This window comes from Zychaea mexicana (assembly GCF_025766255.1).
Source record: "Zychaea mexicana strain RSA 1403 chromosome Unknown BDB00scaffold_35, whole genome shotgun sequence".
Taxonomy (NCBI): domain Eukaryota; kingdom Fungi; phylum Mucoromycota; class Mucoromycetes; order Mucorales; family Lichtheimiaceae; genus Zychaea; species Zychaea mexicana.
In genome coordinates, this window is record NW_026516698.1 from 102,714 (window position 1) to 124,890 (window position 22,177).

The 22,177-nt window shown below is 43.5% G+C and overlaps 5 protein-coding genes across 5 annotated transcripts; 3 read left to right on the forward strand and 2 right to left on the reverse strand.

The window, feature by feature from the left end:
- Nucleotides 1-923: 923 nt before the first annotated feature.
- On the forward strand, nucleotides 924-3,617 carry BDB00DRAFT_822417 (kinase-like domain-containing protein). Its single transcript, XM_053123466.1, has 7 exons — nucleotides 924-1,245; nucleotides 1,340-1,423; nucleotides 1,585-1,669; nucleotides 1,746-1,879; nucleotides 2,059-2,586; nucleotides 2,677-2,860; nucleotides 3,109-3,617. The coding sequence occupies exons 1-7, from the start codon at nucleotides 1,069-1,071 to the stop codon at nucleotides 3,507-3,509; spliced, it is 1,593 nt and encodes a 530-aa protein (XP_052979807.1). The 5' UTR covers nucleotides 924-1,068; the 3' UTR covers nucleotides 3,510-3,617.
- A 1,492-nt stretch (nucleotides 3,618-5,109) lies between these two features.
- On the forward strand, nucleotides 5,110-6,629 carry BDB00DRAFT_883057 (glutamate 5-kinase; the record flags this gene model as incomplete). The annotated part of the gene is made up of 4 exons (XM_053128201.1): nucleotides 5,110-5,370; nucleotides 5,472-5,582; nucleotides 5,694-5,789; nucleotides 5,892-6,629. The coding sequence occupies 4 exons, from the start codon at nucleotides 5,110-5,112 to the stop codon at nucleotides 6,627-6,629; spliced, it is 1,206 nt and encodes a 401-aa protein (XP_052979808.1).
- Nucleotides 6,630-8,187: 1,558 nt separating this feature from the next.
- BDB00DRAFT_736407 (uncharacterized protein) lies at nucleotides 8,188-10,089 on the reverse strand (the record flags this gene model as incomplete). The annotated part of the gene is made up of 2 exons (XM_053118395.1): nucleotides 8,188-9,560; nucleotides 9,705-10,089. Coding segments are annotated over 2 exons (1,758 nt in total), but the record flags the coding sequence as incomplete, so codon positions are not given.
- Nucleotides 10,090-16,266: 6,177 nt separating this feature from the next.
- On the reverse strand, nucleotides 16,267-17,506 carry BDB00DRAFT_928871 (uncharacterized protein). Its single transcript, XM_053128942.1, has 2 exons — nucleotides 16,545-17,506; nucleotides 16,267-16,469 (listed from the first exon to the last, which is right to left on the reverse strand). The coding sequence occupies exons 1-2, from the start codon at nucleotides 17,452-17,454 to the stop codon at nucleotides 16,426-16,428; spliced, it is 954 nt and encodes a 317-aa protein (XP_052979810.1). The 5' UTR covers nucleotides 17,455-17,506; the 3' UTR covers nucleotides 16,267-16,425.
- Nucleotides 17,507-18,370: 864 nt separating this feature from the next.
- On the forward strand, nucleotides 18,371-21,924 carry BDB00DRAFT_763433 (ubiquitin-protein ligase, cullin 4; the record flags this gene model as incomplete). Its single annotated transcript, XM_053119400.1, has 17 exons — nucleotides 18,371-18,508; nucleotides 18,615-18,721; nucleotides 18,799-18,868; nucleotides 18,943-19,016; nucleotides 19,120-19,218; nucleotides 19,335-19,642; nucleotides 19,742-19,857; nucleotides 19,931-20,161; nucleotides 20,288-20,354; nucleotides 20,419-20,529; nucleotides 20,610-20,692; nucleotides 20,778-20,885; nucleotides 20,974-21,193; nucleotides 21,278-21,504; nucleotides 21,595-21,693; nucleotides 21,769-21,809; nucleotides 21,873-21,924. The coding sequence occupies 17 exons, from the start codon at nucleotides 18,371-18,373 to the stop codon at nucleotides 21,922-21,924; spliced, it is 2,151 nt and encodes a 716-aa protein (XP_052979811.1).
- Nucleotides 21,925-22,177: the final 253 nt, after the last annotated feature.

The window sequence follows — 22,177 nt, forward strand, 5'->3', positions numbered from 1 at the left end:
TGCAACATATAGGATATAGTATATATAGAGTGACTATCACTAGAGCAAGCTTGCCGGTAGACAAGAGTACGACAGCGATAGTTAGAAAGAGGGAAAAACGTATACCATTCGCGCACGAACCAGCATGAAAGGGCGCCCCCGTTCGTAGCTGCAAGCTAATTTCTATTTTGGAACGAATTTCACCCACACCTCACTACATGCAGATGCACATATCACGTTGACTACAACAGCAGTAGCGCCCATCGTATACACGATTATATTATTGTTATATACTATCCCCACGAAAGCTCTAATTGCTAATAGCGAAAAAAGAAGGCTGGGCTGTTGCTATTGGCGCTGATGATCTTATTAAGTGGTAATGATTGCTATTTATTGGGAGTGTTCTAAAGAGAGGGCTTCCCCTTTCGTATAAATTGTGTCAATGCTTCAAGGGATCGTCCGACACACACCAGCTCCTGGCTTGCTTGTTCCTCTTATAAAACCGATCGTGTGTGCCCCGACCGACAAGGCAAGGATCACATGGAATGCAAGAACGAGCTTTCCCTCATTCAAGGGCAGCCGGGAAGTCCCACTCCGACCTCACTAAAGAAAGAGGCTTACTTTTCCACCTTGTTGCTCAAAGTCTCTTCTGTTGTAAGTATGGTATAGTAGACCATAAGATGATTAAACAAAGGGAAGCGAAAACAGGGAGGAGGAGGAGGAGGAGCATAGGCGACGACAGGGAGAGTTTGCTGTTTGTTGTTTGTTGTTGGGATAACACTGTGCTGTGCCGGAGAGGATCAGCATAAACCCGCAGCCCCGTTTCGGATTTGATCCGTAATTATTGCCTGTGTAGCCATGGCCACGGCAGCAACAACAACAACAACAACAACAACAACAACAGGCAGCAGAAGCAGAAGCAGAAGCAGCAGCAGCAACAACAACAACAACAACCACTCTCTTTTCCTTTTTCCACTTTTTCTTGTTTTATTTGATACTACTGCTTTTCCTTTCTTTCCTAGTGCTTCTTATTGCCACTTTGCCCTCAAACCCCCTCCCCTTAATTTATTTTTGTTTCTTTTTGTTCATATGTCTCCTCCAATGGTAGCGCAGCCAGAAACAGACACAGCCAGTATTGTGAGCGTTGAAGCAGAAAGAAATTTCAAACAGACGCACGCGATTGGTCCGTATAAACTTTTGGAAACGCTGGGCAAAGGCGAGTTTGGCAAGGTCAAACTTGCCCAGCATGTCAACACTGGCCAAAAGGTACGACTGAACCTGGGATACGTGCATTGCCCCGAATGACTGTCTGGGTACATAAGCATAAGATTCTTACACGCTTGAACGCTTACATGTGTAGATGGCTGTCAAAATGATTGACAAGAGGTATATCGAAAGGTCAAACATACGCGACAAAGTCGAGCGAGAAATTGCGCTCTTGAAGGTAGTACCGTACACGCCACAGTACCCATGCTTTGAACTCCGCACTGTGTCTTTTTTGATGCGCGCAGTTGCGTTGTGTTTAGCTTGCTTTACCGAGCTTTTCGTTGCATAGTTAACTCTCACACACACATTGACTCACACACACTCTATTCTGTTATTCAGCGACTGTCACACCCATCGATCATTAAGCTCTTTGACGTCATTGAGACTGAGCGCCATATTGGTATGGTGATGGAATACGCTTCAGGTACAGTTTATTTTACAACAACAAAATTTAAGCTTCGTCACGATGATGATGATACTAAATTACTCTCGTTGACAAGGTGGAGAGCTGTTCGAGTACATCTTTAATCGAGATTATCTCCGTGAGGACGTTGCACAAGAGTTCTTTGGACAGCTCATCAGCAGTGTCCACTATATGCATCAGAAAGGTGTGGTGCATCGTGACCTGAAGCTGGTAATGTTAAATACACAATAAAACAGCACACTGCACAAAAATAGCTCATCTTGGAGGGCTGGTTTTTTATTTTAGGAAGAGAGAGAGAGAGTGTGTGTGTGTGCATGTTGCATAACAAAAATATAAAACGAGTAGACTAACCCAAAGTAACCCAAACTCCGCTTTGTCTCCAAAAATAGGAAAACGTCCTTTTACTTGACGACCAACGTCATATTGTCATTACCGATTTCGGATTCGCAAACAATTGCACGGGCCAAGACGACTTGTTGTCGACCTGCTGTGGATCTCCATGTTATGCCGCTCCGGAGCTTTTGGTCGGAGCAGAATACGTAGGGCCCGCGGTGGACATTTGGTCGTGCGGCGTCGTGCTGTATGCCATGCTCTGCGGGTTTTTACCCTTTGATGATCATCACAACATGAGTCTTTTGCACAAGGACATGCTCGAGACGCAGCTCGTATTTCCGCCACGGGTCAGCCAAGACGCACGGGACCTGATGCGCCAAATGTTGAATCCAAACCCGGAGGACCGGTGTAAAATGGAAACGATTTTGGCCCATCCTTGGTTGGCCAGTCAACGGACCCTGCTGTCCAAGAATGTGCAGCGTTTGGAGACGGAAGCCATGGAGATGCTGCGAGCGGATTTGGCTGTGGACAACCGGTATACAGCATCCTTGCCAAGACTGCCACAGTGTAGTCCTACACCGCCACTAGCGGGTGCACCCGATGATAGTAAGCAGCATGACAATATACCCAAGCTTCAACTGAGCAAACGGCAGCGTTTCTTTCGACTGTTTTACCTCAGCAGAAAAAGAAAAGGAGACGACACTGCTCGTCACAGTAGTCATGTCAGCAGCAGCAGCAGCGACAGCAGCAACAGCTTTACCTCGGATACCGATGATGGCAAGCAGCGGCGACGATTCACCTGGTCACTGACGATGCGACGTGGCGATCGAAAACGAAAGAATAGGGAGAGCAGTCAATGTGAGTAGGCCAAGGAGAGAGAGTCGAAGTTTTTGTTGGGCAATGATACTACATATTGGTGGTGGGGGGTGGGTGGCTTCTGCTGCTGATGGATCGAGTACATGGATGGTAGTAGTTAGTTAGTTAGTTAGTTAATAGCAGTTATTTGGGGGAGCATTCTTTTAATCAAGGAGGGAAAGGGGAGAAATGAGAGAAGAGAAAAGTTTTATCTTTACTAACCTGTTTATATCATGTATTCGTTCCTGCAGCAGCAGCAGCAGTATCATGTACTCGGGAGCACCTGGAATCGTTATTAGTGTTTTCAAAAATCAGCGACCATCAGCTGCTTATGTTAGTGTTGCGTGTTCTGACGGTCCTGGGAATCCTTATCCGCCAAGATGGAAGCCAAATAGCTTGTGTTCGACGTGCCAATGATCCGGGAACGGTGTATGGTAGCCTGGAGGAATGTCGTGAAGTCACATTCATTGTGGGCGTCAGCAACGCAACAACGCATGGTCTTCGGAGCGTAGGCATGCGGTATCAAGAGGGACAGAAAGAGGCCTATGCGTTTCTGTGTGGTAAAATCATGGACATGGTGGAGCTGGTGCTGGTTCAACAGCATCGTTGCCATGGTCACGGACATCATCGTCATGGTCAGTGCGAGCAATGAAAGTATATCCCATTTTAAATGACGCAAAAAAATATACCACAGACACGCTCATTCTTCGTCTAGCACCCACACATAAACAGTGATCAGTAGCAGCAGCAGCAGCAGCAGTAGCTTGGTTATACCACATCATATCATATCACACACAGACTCGCACATATTCAAAAAGAAAGAAAGTAAATGGGGAACTTTTTCTACTGATCTTGGACTGATAAAGCAAGCGAATCAGATGACCGGAAAACGTCATTTCCCCCTTGCCCTTTCTTCTCTGTCCCCTTCCTCTGTCTCTCTCTCTCTCTCTCTCCTCTCTCACTGATAATTTGGAAATGATAAAATAGAGTGTTCTCATAGGCAGACAAAATCTCAAATCATAATAATTTCGGGGGGGGAGGGGCTGAGGTGTGGGGACTGCTTTATGAATGCAATAAATGCTATGTGTAATAAAGTGTGGAGACACACACACACACACACACAGAGAGAGAGAGAGAGAGCCCTTCATTCACACATCCCAATGCGCGGGGACCCAAAAGGATAAGGTGCGCACGCGCTCTCGATTCCATGGTGAACGCCTTAAAGAGAGAGCTGGCACTTAATAAACGCAATGCATTAGCGGCTATGGCGTGTGTACATTGAATGTTTGGCTGTTGTGTGAAGAAATGTTGATAATCAAGGCAACCCACGGGGTCAGCCCAGCGTTGATCACCCTGTTTTAAATGTTAAATACGCGTTTTGTCCGGCCCGACGGCACGGAGGGGGGTCTTTTTTTCTGAACCCAGAATTAAAAAGCCGGTTCACATGCTCTAGCCGACGAGCAGAAAATGCTGCTTTTGGTCTAGCCGGTGTGCTCTGTTCAGGCAGGATGACGGCATGAGAAAGAGAAAAAAATAAAAGGGGGAGTGGGGGTGGGGGGATTATTAGCTAGGGCCCAACCATTCCATATGCGGATCATGGCTTGACGTGGGACCCCCTCTGCCTCTGCTCTCACATCACCATCCCATCACACACACACACACACCCCCCACCACCACCCTTATTATCTTTAATCGTTATCAACTGTAAGATCGAATTACAAAGTGCAAGCAAAGAAGCCAAGAGCGAGTTGGGGGTGTATCAGACGGCGTACAGACAGCTTATAAGAAAGTCTCGAACCATACCCTACACAGGTTTTGATTAGCACCGTGTTTACATACTCGATAATGCAACTCTACGTAAGAAAGCAGCAGGAGCCGCAAAGATGACCTTCTTCCAAGTAGGATGCTGCTTCTGTTGTTGTTGATGATGATGATGACGATGATGATGCGATGTTGTGAGTCTGTACCAAGAAAAGAGAGAGAGAGGCATTTACCCAACTAGGAAATAACTCCGCAAGTCAAAAAAGGATCAGTGCTCAGATCCACCCCCTCTCTCGTCCCTTCTCCATCTTTTGGGTATAAAAAGACTGATCTTTTCGCGCCTTTTCCTCCAATCAATTCAAAAGGCTGTAACAAGCATCTTAAAAACACATTTCTCTTCTTCTTTACAAAAAAAAAAGTTCCTCCTACTATTACTATCCTAGCGTACTAAAGCACGTATTACTACTACTACTACCACCACATACACAACAATGGTCGTCTACCGAAATGCACAGAATACACACCGTCCCACCAAGTCATCATTGACTCTGGTTATCAAAGTTGGCACATCCTCCATTTGTGATGAAAAGACCCACTATCCATTGCTCGGAAACCTATCAAGGATTGTCGAGACCATCCTGGAGCTCAAGCGCAAAGGCCATCGCATTGTCCTTGTCACCAGTGCAGCCGTAGGCACAGGTCTCCGGCGGTTAAACCTCAACGAAAAACCAAAGAAGCTTGCGGCTGTTCAGGTAAAGCATGTGAGGAACATTCATAGCATCTGGAGCTATACATACCCAACACCCGAAACTTTTTTTTTTGGTTACTGACTCTTGTATGTGTGTATATATAGGCCATTGCAGCTGTTGGTCAGGGCCGTCTTATGAGCATGTACGATGATCTATTTGGCCAATTCAACCAGCCTGTAGCCCAGATCCTGTTGACCCGAAATGACTTGGCTGATGTAAGTTTCTCTCTCTCTCTCTCTCTCTCCCCCATGTCATTCGTAGTGTGTGCGCTGCACTGTTAGACTCGTCAGATCTGACTGTTTTCCTAACTCGCATTATTCTAATAGCGATCACAATATCTCAATGCCGTCAATTGCCTTGAGCAACTTCTCGATATGGGTGTTGTCCCGATTGTCAATGAAAACGATACCATTTCCGTCTCTGTAAGCACATGCACTGCAACATTATAGGATTATCGAGAGACAAAGCACATGCTTTTCAACAAGTTACTCATGACTCCATCTTTATTATATGACTGCTACTAGGAAATCAAATTTGGTGACAATGACACACTGTCTGCCATCACAGCCGGCATGGTCAAGGCTGACTACCTGTTCCTTATGACGGATGTCGACTGTCTGTACACAGACAACCCACGGAGTAACCCCGATGCACGACCTGTCTATGTATGCGACGACATCGAAGCCCTGCGGGAAGAAATTACTGTCACCACGCCTGGCTCTGCATTGGGCACAGGCGGCATGGTCACCAAGCTCGTAGCGGCTGACTTGGCTACTGCAGCCGGCGTCACAACCGTCATTGCTCGCGGCTCCACTCCTGAATCCATCTTACCTATCATTGCCGACGACAAGAGCGCTCCGAAACACACCCGCTTTGTGGCCAGACCCCAGCCATTGATTGACCGCAAGTGGTGGATCCTGCACGGTCTGCATACTGCAGGCACAATTGTGATCGAAACCGATGTTGCCGAAACCATTGCTGACGGTGCCGCTCGTTCTGGTTCAAGTGGTGCTTCTCTGTTTGCCCATTCCGTCGCCAAGGTGGAAGGCAACTTTGTCGAGCACCAGGCTGTGCGTCTCGTGGTCCAGCATACCGACAATGGAGTCACTGACTTTGTCACAGTCGCAAAGGGCATTGTCAACTACTCGGCTGCCGAGATTGTTCGCATTATGCATGCTAGAGAAAGCGATATCATTGACTCGCTCGGTTATAAGGATGCTGATTGCATCATCCATCGAGATAACATGGCCACTTCTCTCTAAAGCCTCCTCTCACCCAAAACCCTCCCCCCCCAACAAATTCCCGAATCTCACTCATACATCCTCTGCCACCCATCCATATTACACACCGCAACGCTAAATACCTTTGTTACAAATCAACAATCTCCGCTATTATCCCTATCGCATTATATCATTTCTCTCCAAAAAAGATCCCGCAGTATTATCATCCCTATTCCATTGATATCATTCTCTTAAAACATTTAGCCCATATTACCCCACCTTATCTCTAAAACAGCAACCCCCTCTTTAAAAAAGTCAGCATATCATCCCAAAACAAACCAAAGAAGAAAAAAACAAAAAGAAATATTATTTCAGAGCACCACCTTTTTTCTTGCATCTTGAGAAAGGGAGGGGCCCGAACTTCTGTATAATCTATGTACACAGATAATAACTAGCTCCATTTGTTTCTAGCAGAGAGGTGTAGTATGTAAAAATAGTACGGTGCTCGAGGGAAGATGTATAGATCACAAGAAAAGATAACAGTCAAAGAAGTGCTCGAGACAAAAATGGTAAGATCCGGGGTAAGTATAATTAGAAAGCAGGTTCATGCTGTTGCTGTTGCTGTTGAGAGCACGTGAGTGTCAGAATAAGGAAAAGATGAATTGATTGATTGATTGCTTGCTTTGGAATGAATGAATGTACATAGCAGTAGTGATAATATATATATAAGGTATGAATTAGAATAGAATAATAAAGCAAAAATCTTTTTTGTGTTTGTTCATCATCGATAATAACCAAAATCGTCCGTGTTGCTTCGCTTTTTGCTGTTTTGCTGTGGTTGTGCATTCTGCAAAGGCATCCCTTCCATGTTTACATATTGCGGTAATGGCTGATCGGCTGCAAAGTTCCCAAAAGGTGTGCTGCTGTGATGCCATTGCTGTTGTTGATGATGGTGATGATGAGGATGAGGATGAGCTGGAGGAGGTTGTTGTTGTTGGTGATGATGTTGATGTTGATGTTGATGATGGTGAGGTGGCATATGATACGGCGGTGAGGATGCAGAGGATGAATAGTATGTCATGGGAGTGGATGGACTGCCAAATGCTGTAGTTGTTGTTGCTGGTGTTGCAAAGCCGCCATTGGCAGTAGGGGTTGTGCCAGCACTGGGTACCGTGGCGGCCGGTTGAGGCGTCGGCGTACTGACCATCAGCATGGACGCATGCGGATGAGGTGCAGTACAGAGTCCCATCACAGATGGTGTGTATAAAAATTGGAGTGGGTCGACCGTCGTCTCTTTGGTCAAATCAAAAATGGCTGATGGCATGTCCAGCATGTCGACTTTATGTAAAATTTCTTCTTGCTGTTGTGGATGCGGCTGTTGCTGTTGACATGGCGATGGTTGCCGTGTAACCTGTGCCGGATGGTCTTGCTGATGTTGTGGAGGTGGTGCAGCTGGAGGTTGTTCGGGTATCCGTTCGTCAGTTTTTTCAATGATTGTGTCCTCCTGCTGCTGCTGCTGTTCTTCTTCGTCCCGAAATTCCTCCTGTTGGCGTTGCTGTTGCTCATCTTCGTCCAGGTCCAAATCATCGTCTGGTCGTTGTTCGGCAAGCATTTTTTCAATTCGCTTCGTCAGTGCAAAGACGTACTTGTGATGTTGCACAGGGGAATTGGAAAGAATGGTGAGCATGCGCTGCAATTGCTGTCTCGGCCATTCGGAGTTCGGACTGGAGAGCATCGACCCGTACACCATTGTTGCGATCATTGTTGTCTCGAGCGAAAAGTGGCACCACCGTTGCTTTAAACGAGAGAAGCATTCGAGCAAGTCGACGATATTGTCAGCAGCAACTTTGCATCGTTCGTTGGTGAGCAGGTCAATCGCAGACGGCTGCCGCTGTTCCGATTTCGACGCAAACAAGCTATACAGCTGGCACAGTTGGAAGTTGTACTCGGAATTCAGTTTGATGCAGCCTTGCTCTCGAAACGACGACGATGCCCAGTCCCGTCGGTTGATATCGCCTGCCGTGTATTTGAATTCAGGCACCAGCTGATCGAGCCAGTCGTCCAGATCCTTGTCGAGTGTCGAGATGGACGAAAGCAGCGGCTTTTCATGCGCCGTCTTGTAGATGATGTTACGGTAGATGCGCGTGATGCGGAACCGTTGGCTTGTGAAGAGCACGCGCCATTGCTTTTCACCACCGACCTCATGGGGCAAGACTGTCGGGAATGACACAGTAATGAGGTCTTCGGGCGGCAAGGAGAAGGCCTTGTCGGAGTGTACTGTGCAGAGCGTTTCGAGGAAATAGAGAGCCCAGAAAAACCGGCGGTGTTTCTCGCGCATGATGGGATCAGGGCTTGTCGATTCTTGGAACATTTTCATGTTCAGACACATTCGAATCGCAAGCCCGAGATAGATGTACGCCTCGGACTGCATCGAGTTCCTGCGCTCGTCCGGTCGTCCAATGGCGTACACGTACATGATGATGAGGCCGTGCATCGTGTCAATGTCCGTCGTCGTGAACCGCTCCTTGAGCAATTCCTTGGCCTTATCAAAAAACTGCTCGCCGACAAGATTCGGGTCGCGACCAGGAAACAGATCGTGGTAGATGGCAGCGTGTCGTGCGGTCCATGCCAGTGCAGCATACTGCAGCAGCGGGTCGAGTGTCCCCTTCTTGTAGCGGTCTGCCACCGAATCGTCCAGATCGGCACATGGCAAGCACAATAGACACTCGTCGTAAATGTCCATCAATTCGTCGCACGTCTCCTGTGACATCATTTCAGGGGCATTTTCATTATTACTATTATTATTCTGCGCGTGGTCGTTTGGGGCGTCCGCCCTATGTGGCTCCCACGTGCTGTACAAAGGGAACGTTTTTAACTTTGTTTTCCACAGATTCTTCTTCCGAGCGATCGTCGTTCGATCGAGTTCAGGCACAGATGTGGATGCACCAGACGACGTCGATGATGCATCGGATTCTCGGCTGCTATTCGATCGTTGGTGATTATGGTTGCAGCCTGTTGTAGTCGCTGTCGTCGTACTGCTGCTATTGCTACTGGCAGTAGTCGTGGTCGTAGTAGCAGTGACAGTCGTTGTATTTTCGGTGCTGTCGAGGTCAATACGAGATACTCCTGTGAGAAGAATATTATACAAGTCATGGAGCGATATGATGTTTGTGTCGATCCTCAATCCTCGAGGGGTAAGCGACAATGACCACTGTCCGTTCGAGTTTGACGATGAAGCAAAAAGACTATTCATCGCTGCGAAATTGTTATTGTAGTTGCTGTTACTGTCACTGCTGCCAACGACGGCGCTTTGACTTGCCCGTTCTGCTGATGATCGAGTCATGCGGAATTCATCGGCGACGAACTGGGTATTGGTCGATACGTCTTTCAAGTCTGTTTCGATCGAATGAACGCGCTGTTGCAGCATGTCGACAGTCTCATTTAATTTCACAAGGTTGAATAGATCGACTTGTGTTGCTGAACCGTCGTAAGAACATTGGGCTATAGAACAACAAATATGATAGCAATAAGAGCAGTTAATTGAAAGAGTGAAAATTTGTTAATAACAAGGTTTAAAAATACATGATCAATATCACTAGCTTGCATAGCGTCCCTATTTTTCGTCTTTTTCTTATTATGTTCACCCACCCCCCAAATGGGAAAACTCCGTTTTTATCTTGTACCTTTTGCTTGTTGGCATCGCGAACAAGACGGATGAGCAAAGTCGCATTTCACTGTAAATACGTTACGTTATTCCCACGTCAGTATGTCTTATTAGGTACTGCAAAGCATATGGTAAACTAACCTTTCTTCGATCTAGACAATAACGTTCATCATGAGTGTCAAAGCTTTCTCTTTTTTTAAAGTTGCACAATTGTGGACGATTCAAAGCGGAGAAAAGTGGAATTTACCTGCAGCGCTCACATGCCATTGTCATGCGAACCTTCTTGGATGCCGTAGATCCTGGGATTCGAGGAGACTGATCATGTGCTCGCTGTGACATGTTTATGCTCTATTGTTTCGAGGAAAAGGAAGGTAGGAGAAGGAAATGCGTATTGTGTAGGTGGTCTATCAAAGTAGCGTGACAACGGCAAGACGAAGTGGGATATTGTTGAGCCTCCCGAGCGATTGTTGACACAGACAAGAAGAAGTGAATTAAGAAAAGATTGAAGAGAGGAAAAGAAAAAAGTGGAAATAAAAAAAAGGAATAGAAAAGAAAAGAAGAAAGAGCAGACGAGTCCTGTTACCCGAGGAAAGAGAGTAAAAAGAGACGACATTCGTGTGAATTGATCTCCATGATCTCCGATATGAAATACCTTCTATTCTGCTACTGCTGCGAACATGTGCCACACATTGGTGATTGGGTGGCGGGAAACGTGCTGCTGTGCTGTATATTGCGTGGGGGAGGGTGCGGGTGTACTGCTATTGGGTTGGGGAGGTGAGAGATTTCGAACAAAAGCGCTTGGCATGGCCGTCATCCTTTCAAAGTTTTCTTTTTCTATGATAACAACAACAACTACTACTACAACAGACTCGAAGGATGCGTCGTACAGCCTCACAGCTTCCGTTTGTGCTACCTGTAGAGCCAAGTAACTTTAAATGTGTGTGTGTGTGTGTGTATACGTGGTGCCAGAGCCATTCATGCTTTCAGCGCCAGGATCAGAACATGAAACTTATTCAACACGCGCATACAATAGACTTTCTCATTCCTAATAGTATACTAGCGTTGTCAGCCTCATTGCGTCTTTTTGCGACCGCCACGCCTCCTTCACGCAAACCTCCCTCTCTCTCTCTCTCTCTCCCTTCTTTTTCATCGACTCCTTCAGACTGAAAAGAGACGCACAAATCGGATTGTCTCAGTTGTTCCAGAACGAGTAGCAATACCGCGGCAGTATGAACTTCCGATCCAACCAATGGCAGGACTGCCCACTTTGATGACAAATGGAATGTCAAAGCGGGTTCGTCCATGCTTTTGTTCTAAATCAAAAAAAAAACATTATGAAATGACTCTCCGCTCAGATTTTTTTTTCTTGTACAGCACTATTGAAATGCATAGACAATCAATCAATATGACAGCATTACACCCTTTTCTCAGGCCCCGAGACCAAAAAAAAGAAACTTTCTTGCAGAAATACGAGGAAAGCGACTGTATTTTAGAGAGAGAGAAAGACCCAAAACAAAGCAAAAGCATGAAAAAAATGTGCGTGACCCGACCAAAAGTACTTGTGTCACACCATCGCTCCCATTAAAGCATACAAAAGCGGGGAGGAGGCGGGACAGCCAGCCAGCCGGTCCCTTGTTTGATTATCCACATTCCCCTTTTTCTAAATTTCAAGTGGCATAGACCCGGTAGTTAGACACAGTTCCAATTTACGTACCCATTTCCCCAACCTTTGCTTTCATTATTACTAAGTATTATCTCAGCCTGGGTTGTTTGTAGATCTATCAAATGCTGGTGAACCCTTATGAAAGTGCGCCGTGTATGTGTACCCTCAGATCTGATCGAGTAGATCGAATAGACGCCAAAACTTTTTAGTCATTTCTGTTACCTAGCAACCCCTTTTTTTGTCACCATGACAACACCTCACTTTTTATCTAAAATCTCGTTACTTGGTGACAATGTAATATCTTGTCGCGGCCGTATTACTATTACACGCTTTAATTCTAATCATCAGCCTATAGTTCCGTACATGCAAAAAGCATCATTCAGACTTTTGCCAAGACAACATCAAATGTTACATAAAAAGCTCAGGTCAAATTAAATATGTAATGTCTTACATTTTTTGGTGCAGACACAGTATGCATGCCCAGTGCGTGGCCCTTAAAAGAAAATTACGCTTTGTACTCAGTGCTAATGTAGTACAAAGATCATTTTCAACAAAAAACCTTAAAAAAAAAGTATCCCCAACACAGAAACTTTTCGTTTGCTATGTACCTCGAATACCCAAAACAATGGATACATACTCTAGACAAAACAAGAGTCAGCACGAGGTTTGAACATACTCAATATTCAGATTCTTTATGACATATATTAGAGATTAAGAAATTTCTATGCATACGATTATTTAACATTTTATTCATCCCAAAATAGGTTCTTAGATAAAAATAAAGACGATCGGTCTTTTCTTTATCAAATTGTGTGCCAGAAGCTCCCCAATTTAAAAGATAATAAAGATCAGCCCCAAGGAACTTTTTTTGAGTTCTACTATTAATCATCCATTGCCTTTTCCTGTGCATCGCGCCTTTAGTGGTTGTGTGCGAGTGTGCGGGTACCAGTAACTTGGGAGCTTTACTATACGCGTTATACAGCTTCTTTATCTGATCACAGACACATCATTTCTAGAATATCGGTTGTGGGGTCGTGGTGGTGGTGGTAGCAAAGAATATGTTTGGGATTTAGAGCTGCTGGGCGACGTCGTATATATGTAGCACCTTGGAGAGGAAGGGGACTAGAGCAAACAGATCTGCTGATGACAGACGTGGGAAAGAGTGCACGATATTGATGTGGTAAGCGTTGGTATGTTATCGTTGTTGTGTGAGGTGGAAACAAGGTATGCACATATTTTTTTTTTATTTTCGTTAACATTGGTAACGTCCTTTTTAATCACCAGTTTCCCAAGTCAGCGATCATATGAACAAGTTCGTGCATTAGGCGAATTTAATTTTCTTGGATGCTTCCCGTTTCCCGCTGTTCCGTCAACGGAAAGGAAGATTTACACAAAACCCATCGTCGTCGTTCCGTACGCTCGGCGTCACGTATAGCCGAAATTGATGCTTATATTAACAAGCTGCTTTTACCGTTTTTTAAAAAAAGAGCTTTTCACTGCCAATTGTACCCAACATAAGCCCAGCTACAGCAAGATTTTCAACCAGCAGTTTGTAAATTACGCGACAGATATGATCGATGTTCTCCAATCGATTAATTTAGAACGTCACCATGAGCACTGATCAGTGATACCGTCACTATACTTGCGCGGATGGGACGATCAACATTAAATTCTGGGAGCTTCCAAAAGGTGATTCGCCAATTTTGGGACCATAGGCTTGGGCGAATTTTTAGTGGTGTGTTCAACTAGAATACGTACATCGACGCCTTAAGATATGTTCAATTGAGAAAGAGCGCTTTGTCGCTAGTACATAGTCCGTATATTACTTTGTCGACTGTCTATAGAGGCCGCCGTCGATACAGACCTTAAACTTGCTACGTGATCCTCAATGTCTGATATATACCAGCAACTACCGCCATATGGTGCGTCAACCATCCCTCTATCAATGAAAATCCTGCTCCCTGATGACTTATTCATTGATGTCTCTAAATAGCAATCACTTATTGCTAAATCCACATACTAATGACACTAGGTCAAGCTGGGTGCGACACGTGCGAAGCCAACCCTTGCATAATACAGCTGGACATTATCCAGTGGTCAACGATGTATGTACGCAGATTTTAACTTTCTCGCCTCGTCTCTTCCCAAGTGTAGTAAGAGGTGACTTGGCAGAATAAAGTGGCATTCAGGTTGGTATCCCACTCTTTAGCACAGTGAGGCCTTCTCCTTTTCTAGTCTCTCATCACTGCCAAAAAATATTGGGCGAGTCGACTTTGAAGAGACAGCTATTGACTCCAATCTTGTTCTTTTGATATATCGGAGGAGGGCATTTTAATGGTGACTCTAATTTGATTGGAATCAGCCGTTGTAGTATAGGCCATTGTATCTGTTGCTTTTATATAAAAAACGAAGGCAGTATATCAAAAATGGATGAATTCAGCTTTTCTGTGCTGTGTAATAGGGTGATACAGTGCCTATGAAAACCGTGGTAGAACATATCAAAGAATAAGAACGGGAAAAAATGCTGCTCTGCAACCAAACGAAGATATACACACTGGTTGGGCGTCATTTTATTGTCTCCGATTATACTAATAGCATTATAAATAACCGTTTGGTTGTTCAATCCTTAAACAGGAATTCTTTCTTCTTGATGGCCAAAGACGAACATCCAATTTTCGAACGCATTGGAGCTGCTATTCCCGAGTTTGATGCCCCTGATGATCCTTCTAAGAAAACTAGTATCTGGAAGTATATTCTTAATTCTTTACGTCCATCTAATCGAGGTACAAATGGTGCACATATATAGTTTGCTAGGAAATTAAGTGGAAGAGAACGGGAAAGGTACAATCTCATCTTTTCTGTTATCAATCAAGCTAAACGAGCAATTGTTCAGATCGAAAACTTTAGATGCTGTATTGGCGGCAGAATCAACAAGGGTATTGATACACATGCTTGCGGTCCATCGACTGCCTTTCATATACAAAAATGGGCGAATACGGTGTACTTGTGCATATCGAACCAAAGGACAATCTACATTCCTCTTTGCAGAACTTAAATTATACAGCAGAAATAATAGTTCCAAACCGTCATGCTATTTTTAGTATGTTGTTGTTACCCATCGTACTCAAGCTGCTGCCCCCTCATTGTATAACCCGGCGCAGAATATATTCACCTTGTTTTCCTCACAGTAGTTGTTTTGCCTTATTTTTCATCTGAAATCTGTATCATATACTTCATCAAACCAGACGAAAATACAGTAGTAATTTCGGTCGGGTGATAGAAGTAAATTTCTATATATCAGGAGCAGGTTTTGTTCCCAATGATACTTGCATTTAAGAAGCGTATGATAAATGCTTTTGTTCGTTTATACTATGTAATAGCTCCAGACAGAAGGATGTTTAACCGTGGAAATGAAGGGGCTGGAACCTCTGAAAGAGGGTTCAACATAAGATCATTTATCAGGTAGCGAAGAATCTCACCGACGACGTAGAAAATGGGGATGGTTATACGCACACACAAACTGTAGGTGCTCAGCAGTCAACAGCACCGCATGTTCACAGTTTTCTTGGCTCAATTCGGCCCCGGTTTAACTGCTGTTTGTTCTATGTTTTCCAATTAAAAAATAATGTAGCATCTGTCAGCCGCTGATGGTACAATTTGGATGAGTATGTATCCAAAGCTGATCAGTAATTTGTATCAGTTTAATGTAGTATTTTTTAAAACAGAAAAATAGAAGAGGATTGGGATGCACTTGTTATATAGACTTTTCTATTGTTGGTTAAAACAACCATGCCCAAAAGTGGATTGACGTACACCGCAAAGCATAAAATTGTTCGAAGTAGTACGTTTGTGCTTTATAATTCATGCAAGACCAACTTTGCATTTATATCATCCACATGCGTATGTGTTGTTCACTAAGTTTAAAAAATCAAGGCCATTGCCCTTTTAGTGTTGTCTTGTTCAGGAACACATAAAAGTATACATGGCCATGGCTTTGAGGAGCTATTCTCAGAATCCTTATTGTTTTTTCGAGAAAGCTGCTTTCATATGTAGTATATAGCGATGATCAATCTTCAGCCTGACCGACTTTTTGCATACATACAGACCCAAACATTACTCTAAAGCAGCGTCGATAGCTAGTCACGCTATTTATCTCCGTGATTGGTGGAGAAATTCATGATATCACTTTGATGTTTTGCATGAGCCTGCGGTGATGCATAAGTCCTACAGCATATATACAACAGAGCATCATTCGATTCCATAATATTCTAGCTTGCTGTTAATGCTGGTATTTTCCTTTGTAATAACATGCCCATATACACATTGTTCAAGCAAGTATGTTATATATTGGACGCAAAGTAGGTTAAATCATATTACAGGGTTTGATTTTTTGGAGCAAAAAGATGGCTATTCTGATGGTATCTGGAAATGGATGGAGGGAAGAGAAAATCAATAGGATAATTGTTATACTGTGGATTGCTTGGGATGATCGTCTTACACGCAGCTTGTTCCTAATCGTCTTCTTCGGTTTGCTTCTCGAACATTTGAATGTGAACTACATCAATTTAGCGTATAAAATGAGTTGCAGTCTAGTGGTTTGCTGTCGATATTTTTTATCCTGTCAGCATACCTGGTTCCCAATCCCCAGCCTGACTATCCGTGCTTTTATTACTAGCATTCTCCTTGCTGTGCTCGCCTTCAGCGGCAGCAGCAGCAGCAGCAGTAGCGACAGAAGTGGCGTGCTTGGCTCTGCCTTCCAAAACACACTTGCAATCAATTGTGGCATGGTCATTGACGGAAACACAGTTGTCACAGTACAGGTAACACTTTTGCATTTGCACTTTGGTGTTAGGATAGTTGGGGGCCGAAACAAAGTAATAGGCAACTGGATTACGGAAGCAGTTAACCAAGTTCTGATCCGATCCTTGCAGGATTACCGTAGCTCGGCCGCGGTACAAGCCCAAATCATCCTCTTCGATGGTCAGGCTCTTGATGTCTTTTTTTGTCAAACTCGAGCCTGCCTTGACAAGAATGTCGTGAATGAATTCCGGCACGCGTGCTTGAATTATTTCTCGTGAGGGAAACAGGCACAGGCCAGACATGGACACGGCAATGTACTTGGAATCGGTTGCAGTGCAAGTGGTGATAGGGAGAATGAGTTCGTTCTTGTAGCACATTCCTCCACTTTCCAAGGCTTTGGCCCGCGCGTCATCTGTTTTAAAGCTGACCTCAATGACAAGCCATTCTTCTTTGCTCTTGACCAAATCGCTGTCGAGTTTGCGCGCGCTCATGATGGTGTCCGTGCCATAGCACTGCGCAATAGCGGCAATTGCTTCATCCTCGGATGACTCGATTGTTTTGAAGTTGAATAGCAATGTCTTGGCATATGGAACGATACGCCATTCATCAAACTTTGGAGAAAGATGTATGCCATATAATTTCATGTGGTTGGTTGTAGCTGTGGTAGACGCGGGGGAGCAAGAGCTGTAACTGTTGTTGCTTTTGTTGCCGCAAGATGTCAGCGTCGTGTTGAAACACATTGTATGATTCACGTTCCAGTTTGAAAGAAAAAGAAAAAGTGCAGATATGCAGAAGAAAAGCGCCATCACGTTTTTGAGCCGAAAAACTGGTTTTGATCATGCTACTAGATGTAATGATCGCTTATTCGCTCATATTTTTCACTCTTTGTCACTGAGAGCGTTCCGTTGTATATTTGATAAATGCGCGTTCAGATTACTCTCTCACATAATAACTACTATTGTACTTTCGTAAGTTTATAGAAAGAAAGCGACAAGAGCAGTTGATAACGTGTATAGTCAATCTTCTGCATCTCAACGCCACTAGTGGCTAGTGCATACAACATTTATTGAGGTGCGTCAGCGCTTATGTGTGCGTGTTTTTGCTTATTCGGTGCTTGAAAGCAGTGCAGTTTAAGTGGGACCAAGTAAACCTGGCGATTTCTGCTCAACTTCTTTCTGTGCATAATACTAAAATGCCACCTAAAAATACAAAAGGTTAAAACATTTAAATCAAATTTCGGCAATAGAGGTGCATGCTAACCATTTATTAATCTTTAGTTTCAAAAAAACGTAAAACTTCGTCGTCGAACAACCAAACTACTTTGGATGCCTTTCGTCGAGGTTCACCACACAAAGCGTCACGAGAATTCAGTAGCAGCAGCGCAGCAACAACTGAAGGCAACACCGCAGTACCCATGAACATTGATCACGATCCAACAACACCAAAAAGAACAATGAACGCTACTTTGGGAACTTTTCGTCGTCAATCGCAGACCAACAAGGTTATTATAAGAAACTTCAAAGGTTAGATCAGAAAAGATGAATCCCTCAATTGTTTGTTGTGATCGTCGAAACAGAACGCACCGCATACGCACACATACATATATGTATGACCTTATCCAACTCGTTTCTCTCTCTCTCCACGTTTTCGTATATAATGCATATATTCATAGAAACGCCTGTTCGCGAACTGCCAAATGAATACTTCGAGGAAATATGGGAAAACCACAGACGTTTACTGCTCATGATTTTCCACAAGGAACCCATCCAAACGAGTTTGCAGCTGGCGTATGAGGTAAATCAATAAGTACAATCTGTAGCTTTCTGTTGATAGCGGTTTTTATACTATCTTTTTTCTTCGGGATCGTGATGCTGAATAAAAGAATCATCCTCCAAATTAGGCATGTGAAACGGTCTGTCGATATCATAAAGCGGAAGAAGTCTATAGACGACTGGAAAGCGAGTTATTAGTACAAATCCAGCGATTAGCAGGGGTTTTACTTGAGGGGTATGTGGGACGCGTTCGTGAATTCATTGACACCACGAGAAGTATTCACGGATATACTAAAAGGATTAAGTGCTTAGGCTAAATACAAAAAATACCGCGTTTATTGCCGATCTGAACCGTGAATGGATAGAGCTTTGCTCGGCACTGGTATGATACATGCATTGTAGCTACCATTAACTTATGATGCTTTGCTCACCATGGAAAACAAAACTTAACAATAGGTCTTGATCCGTAACATATTCATGGAACTGGATCGTCGTTATCTGATTCGCGCTACTGAATATTCCTCTATCATGTACTGCTCTTTTCCGGGAATTGTTGTGGGGCGGAGATGTTTTGACAGCCACTATCGTATTAATTAAAATCAAACGCTAATACAACATGCTTATTCTTTTCAGCGACCTGGGAAAACAACTATTCCGAAAGCATGTCATGGGCTCCAGAGCATTACAAAATAATGCAATTACAGATATCCTGGCATTGATAAGAGAAGAACGGTACGATTTTTTTGGTTGATCTTGGAAAAGACTTTATACAGTTCGGGTGGACTGAAAACGAGCGTTTCTTTTTCCTTATCTAATCTTACTTTTATTGAAACAAACAACCATATTAGTAACGGGAACGTCATTGACAAGGAACTTGTTCGCTCACTGATTACGATGCTATTGGAGTTGAATTTGTATGTTGATGCCTTTGAACCCGTATTTCTCAAAAGCACACGCGAATATTACAACGCTGAGGCAGACCGACTTTTACGAGAATTGACTATACCAGATTATTTGCTGCACGCCAATCGACGATACAAGGAAGAGGGCGACGAGCGTATACAAGCATATCTGGAGCAAACCAGCAGGACACGGCTTCTTGAAAGTGTCAAGGCGCAATTTGTTTACCTAAAGATCGGTCAAATCCTTGAAAAAGGTGTGTATTTCGTTGTATGGGTATTGGATTCTAAGCGAAATGATTAGCACAAACAATAATAGTTCGTTTTCTTTACTCACCCTAAAATTGAAAAACAAGGTTTCGATGCCATGATGGATACGATGGAGAAGGAACCTTTGCGCATATTGTATACATCCATTGTCAATGATCGGGGTGTCATACATCTTCGAACTGCATTTTCAAGTTATATCAAGGTTAGTTGGAAATATAAATGATATATGTATGTGTAATTTTAGGAAAGGGAAAAGGCTAAACATGATTTAAAAGCGACGAGGAACAGAGCTTATCAGAGATCCAAAGCAAGACACACGAATGATCACTTCTCTCTTACAATACAAGTCTAAACTTGACGAAATCGTGCGTGATTGCTTTTGCAGCGATGATATGTTTTTGCATGCCCTTAAGGAAAGTTTTGAAGGATTTGTCAACTCACGGCGAGCCAAACCGGCAGAGCTTTTGGCCAAATTCATTGACAGCAAGTTGCGTGCTAGCTCAAAGGTAATTTTGGTTTAGAAGAAATCCAAACAAGTGTACAGGAGAAAAAAATCAGGGGCAAGTGTTCTAAACAAAAGAAACGAATTATCAACGCAAAAATTACTTCTCCTCGAACATTTATAGCAAAAGAACAATGAAGAGGATCTGGAACAGCTTCTGGATCGTCTTTTGGTCATCTTCCGTTACTTACAAGGTAGTCTATTGCATTGAAACAACCCTGTTAATAGTGAGCTGTAATTAATCTTGCCAATGATATATAGGCAAAGATGCATTTGAAGCATTTTATAAACGGTTCCTGTCAAAACGACTATTATTGAGTCGTAGTGCTTCCTATGACATGGAAAAAAGTGTGCTAGCAAAACTCAAGACAGGTACTTGTTCTCTGTTTCTTTCTCGACAGATGTGTTTTGCTCCAATTCTCAGAGTCCAATCTACATGTTACTATTACCAGAATGTGGTCCAGGATTTACAAAGAATTTGGAAGCCATGTTCAAAGATATCGAAGTATCGGCAGATCTCAACAGTCAATTTAAGGTAAAATAAGAATAGCGATTTTCATGAACAGCTTCTCTTTATGAGGGACATGCAAAAAAAGTTAACGATTGATGCTTTTACGCAGACCTCAAAACAATACCCTCGAGATATGGATATGGTGTTCCAAGTAAATGTGCTAGCTCAAGGCATCTGGCCAACGTACTCTATGTGCGAATTTTCATTACCGCCTCAGGTGCGTGTTAGATAACACTAGGTATTGCACTATTGTTAGCACTATGAAAATAAAGCTCACCCGTTCTTTCTATGCTAACGGATTGTAGATGTCACGATGCAAAGCAGCATATGAGGAATTCTATCCAACCCATTTTAAGGGTCGACGACTGACATGGCAAAACTCACTTGCATCATGTGTAGTGAAGGGACACTTTCCATCGGGTACAAAGGATCTGACTGTGAGCCTACTGCAGACAGCGGTCCTGCTTTTGTTCAATGATACCGACACACTCTCGTGTATGGATATTGCACAAGCGACAAATATGGGTAAAGGATGAAACGAATCAATCCCCTTTTAGGACAACTAACCCGCATCATCGAGTTAACTGATAGCTTAACAATATTTAATAGAGGAGAAAGAATTGAAGCGCACACTGCAATCGTTAGCATGCGGACAACATAAGCTTTTGATCAAAGACTCAGAAGGCATGGACGTTCAGATGTCGGATATGTTTAAATACAATTCGGACTTTACAGCCGCATCTATACGGCTCAAGATCAATGTACTGCAACAAGAACAGTCAGGAGAGGAGCGGAAGGCTACAGAAACAAAGGTCCTTGTGGATCGACAGCACCAGGTATAAATGTTTTCGTTTTCCCCCTTTCAGGTTTTTTAACAAGAGAGGGTTAACCTAGTGGCTCAATAATTTGTTTTGGTTGTTATGTAGCTCGAGGCAGCCATTGTGCGTGTCATGAAGGCAAAACGACGACTGAATCATACTGAATTGATGAACGAACTCTTTACACAAGTCAAGTTTCCTCTGGAGGTATGAAATTTAAGAGAATAAAACCTAGCGTGAAAAACGGCAAACATTCATTAATAAACTCTGCGTCTTTATCAGGCAACGGATATAAAGAAACGAATCGAATCGCTTATTGACAGGTAAGACACTGTAGAGTAGCTTGCAAAAATTCCCCGCACTGGTAACTGATTTTTTTTTTGCAGAGAATATCTTGGGCGTGACGAAGAAAACCCTAGCACATACATATATAAATAGTAATGGGAACGTAAGCATTATTAAAAGAGATATGAAGTCTTCACATAAACCATTATATGTGCGCTTTGATTATGCGGCTATCTGTATGAGTAGCAGTAATTAATGCATTGTGATGCACATGGATAGTGTTTGTACATACAGCAGAAATGTATAACATTTGGAGACCATCAAGCACAGTAAATGTTTCAATTTTAGGTGTAAGCTGAGAATCGGAATTTTGTGCTTCGTTTTCGTAATGAAAGGCGTATGATAG

What these genes read in the sequence shown, in the direction of transcription:
- BDB00DRAFT_822417 (XM_053123466.1), top strand. Translation starts at nt 1,069, where the DNA reads ATGTCTCCTCCAATGGTAGCGCAGCCAGAAACAGACACAGCCAGTATT. An exon ending in TGCATCGTGACCTGAAGCTG is followed by an intron (nt 1,880 to 2,058) that starts GTAATGTTAAAT and finishes CTCCAAAAATAG; the next exon opens with GAAAACGTCCTTTTACTTGA. An exon ending in AGTGTAGTCCTACACCGCCA is followed by an intron (nt 2,587 to 2,676) that starts CTAGCGGGTGCA and finishes CGACTGTTTTAC; the next exon opens with CTCAGCAGAAAAAGAAAAGG.
- BDB00DRAFT_928871 (XM_053128942.1), bottom strand. Translation starts at nt 17,454, where the DNA reads ATGTGTTTCAACACGACGCTGACATCTTGCGGCAACAAAAGCAACAAC. An exon ending in GGCTGGGGATTGGGAACCAG is followed by an intron (nt 16,470 to 16,544) that starts GTATGCTGACAG and finishes AAATTGATGTAG; the next exon opens with TTCACATTCAAATGTTCGAG.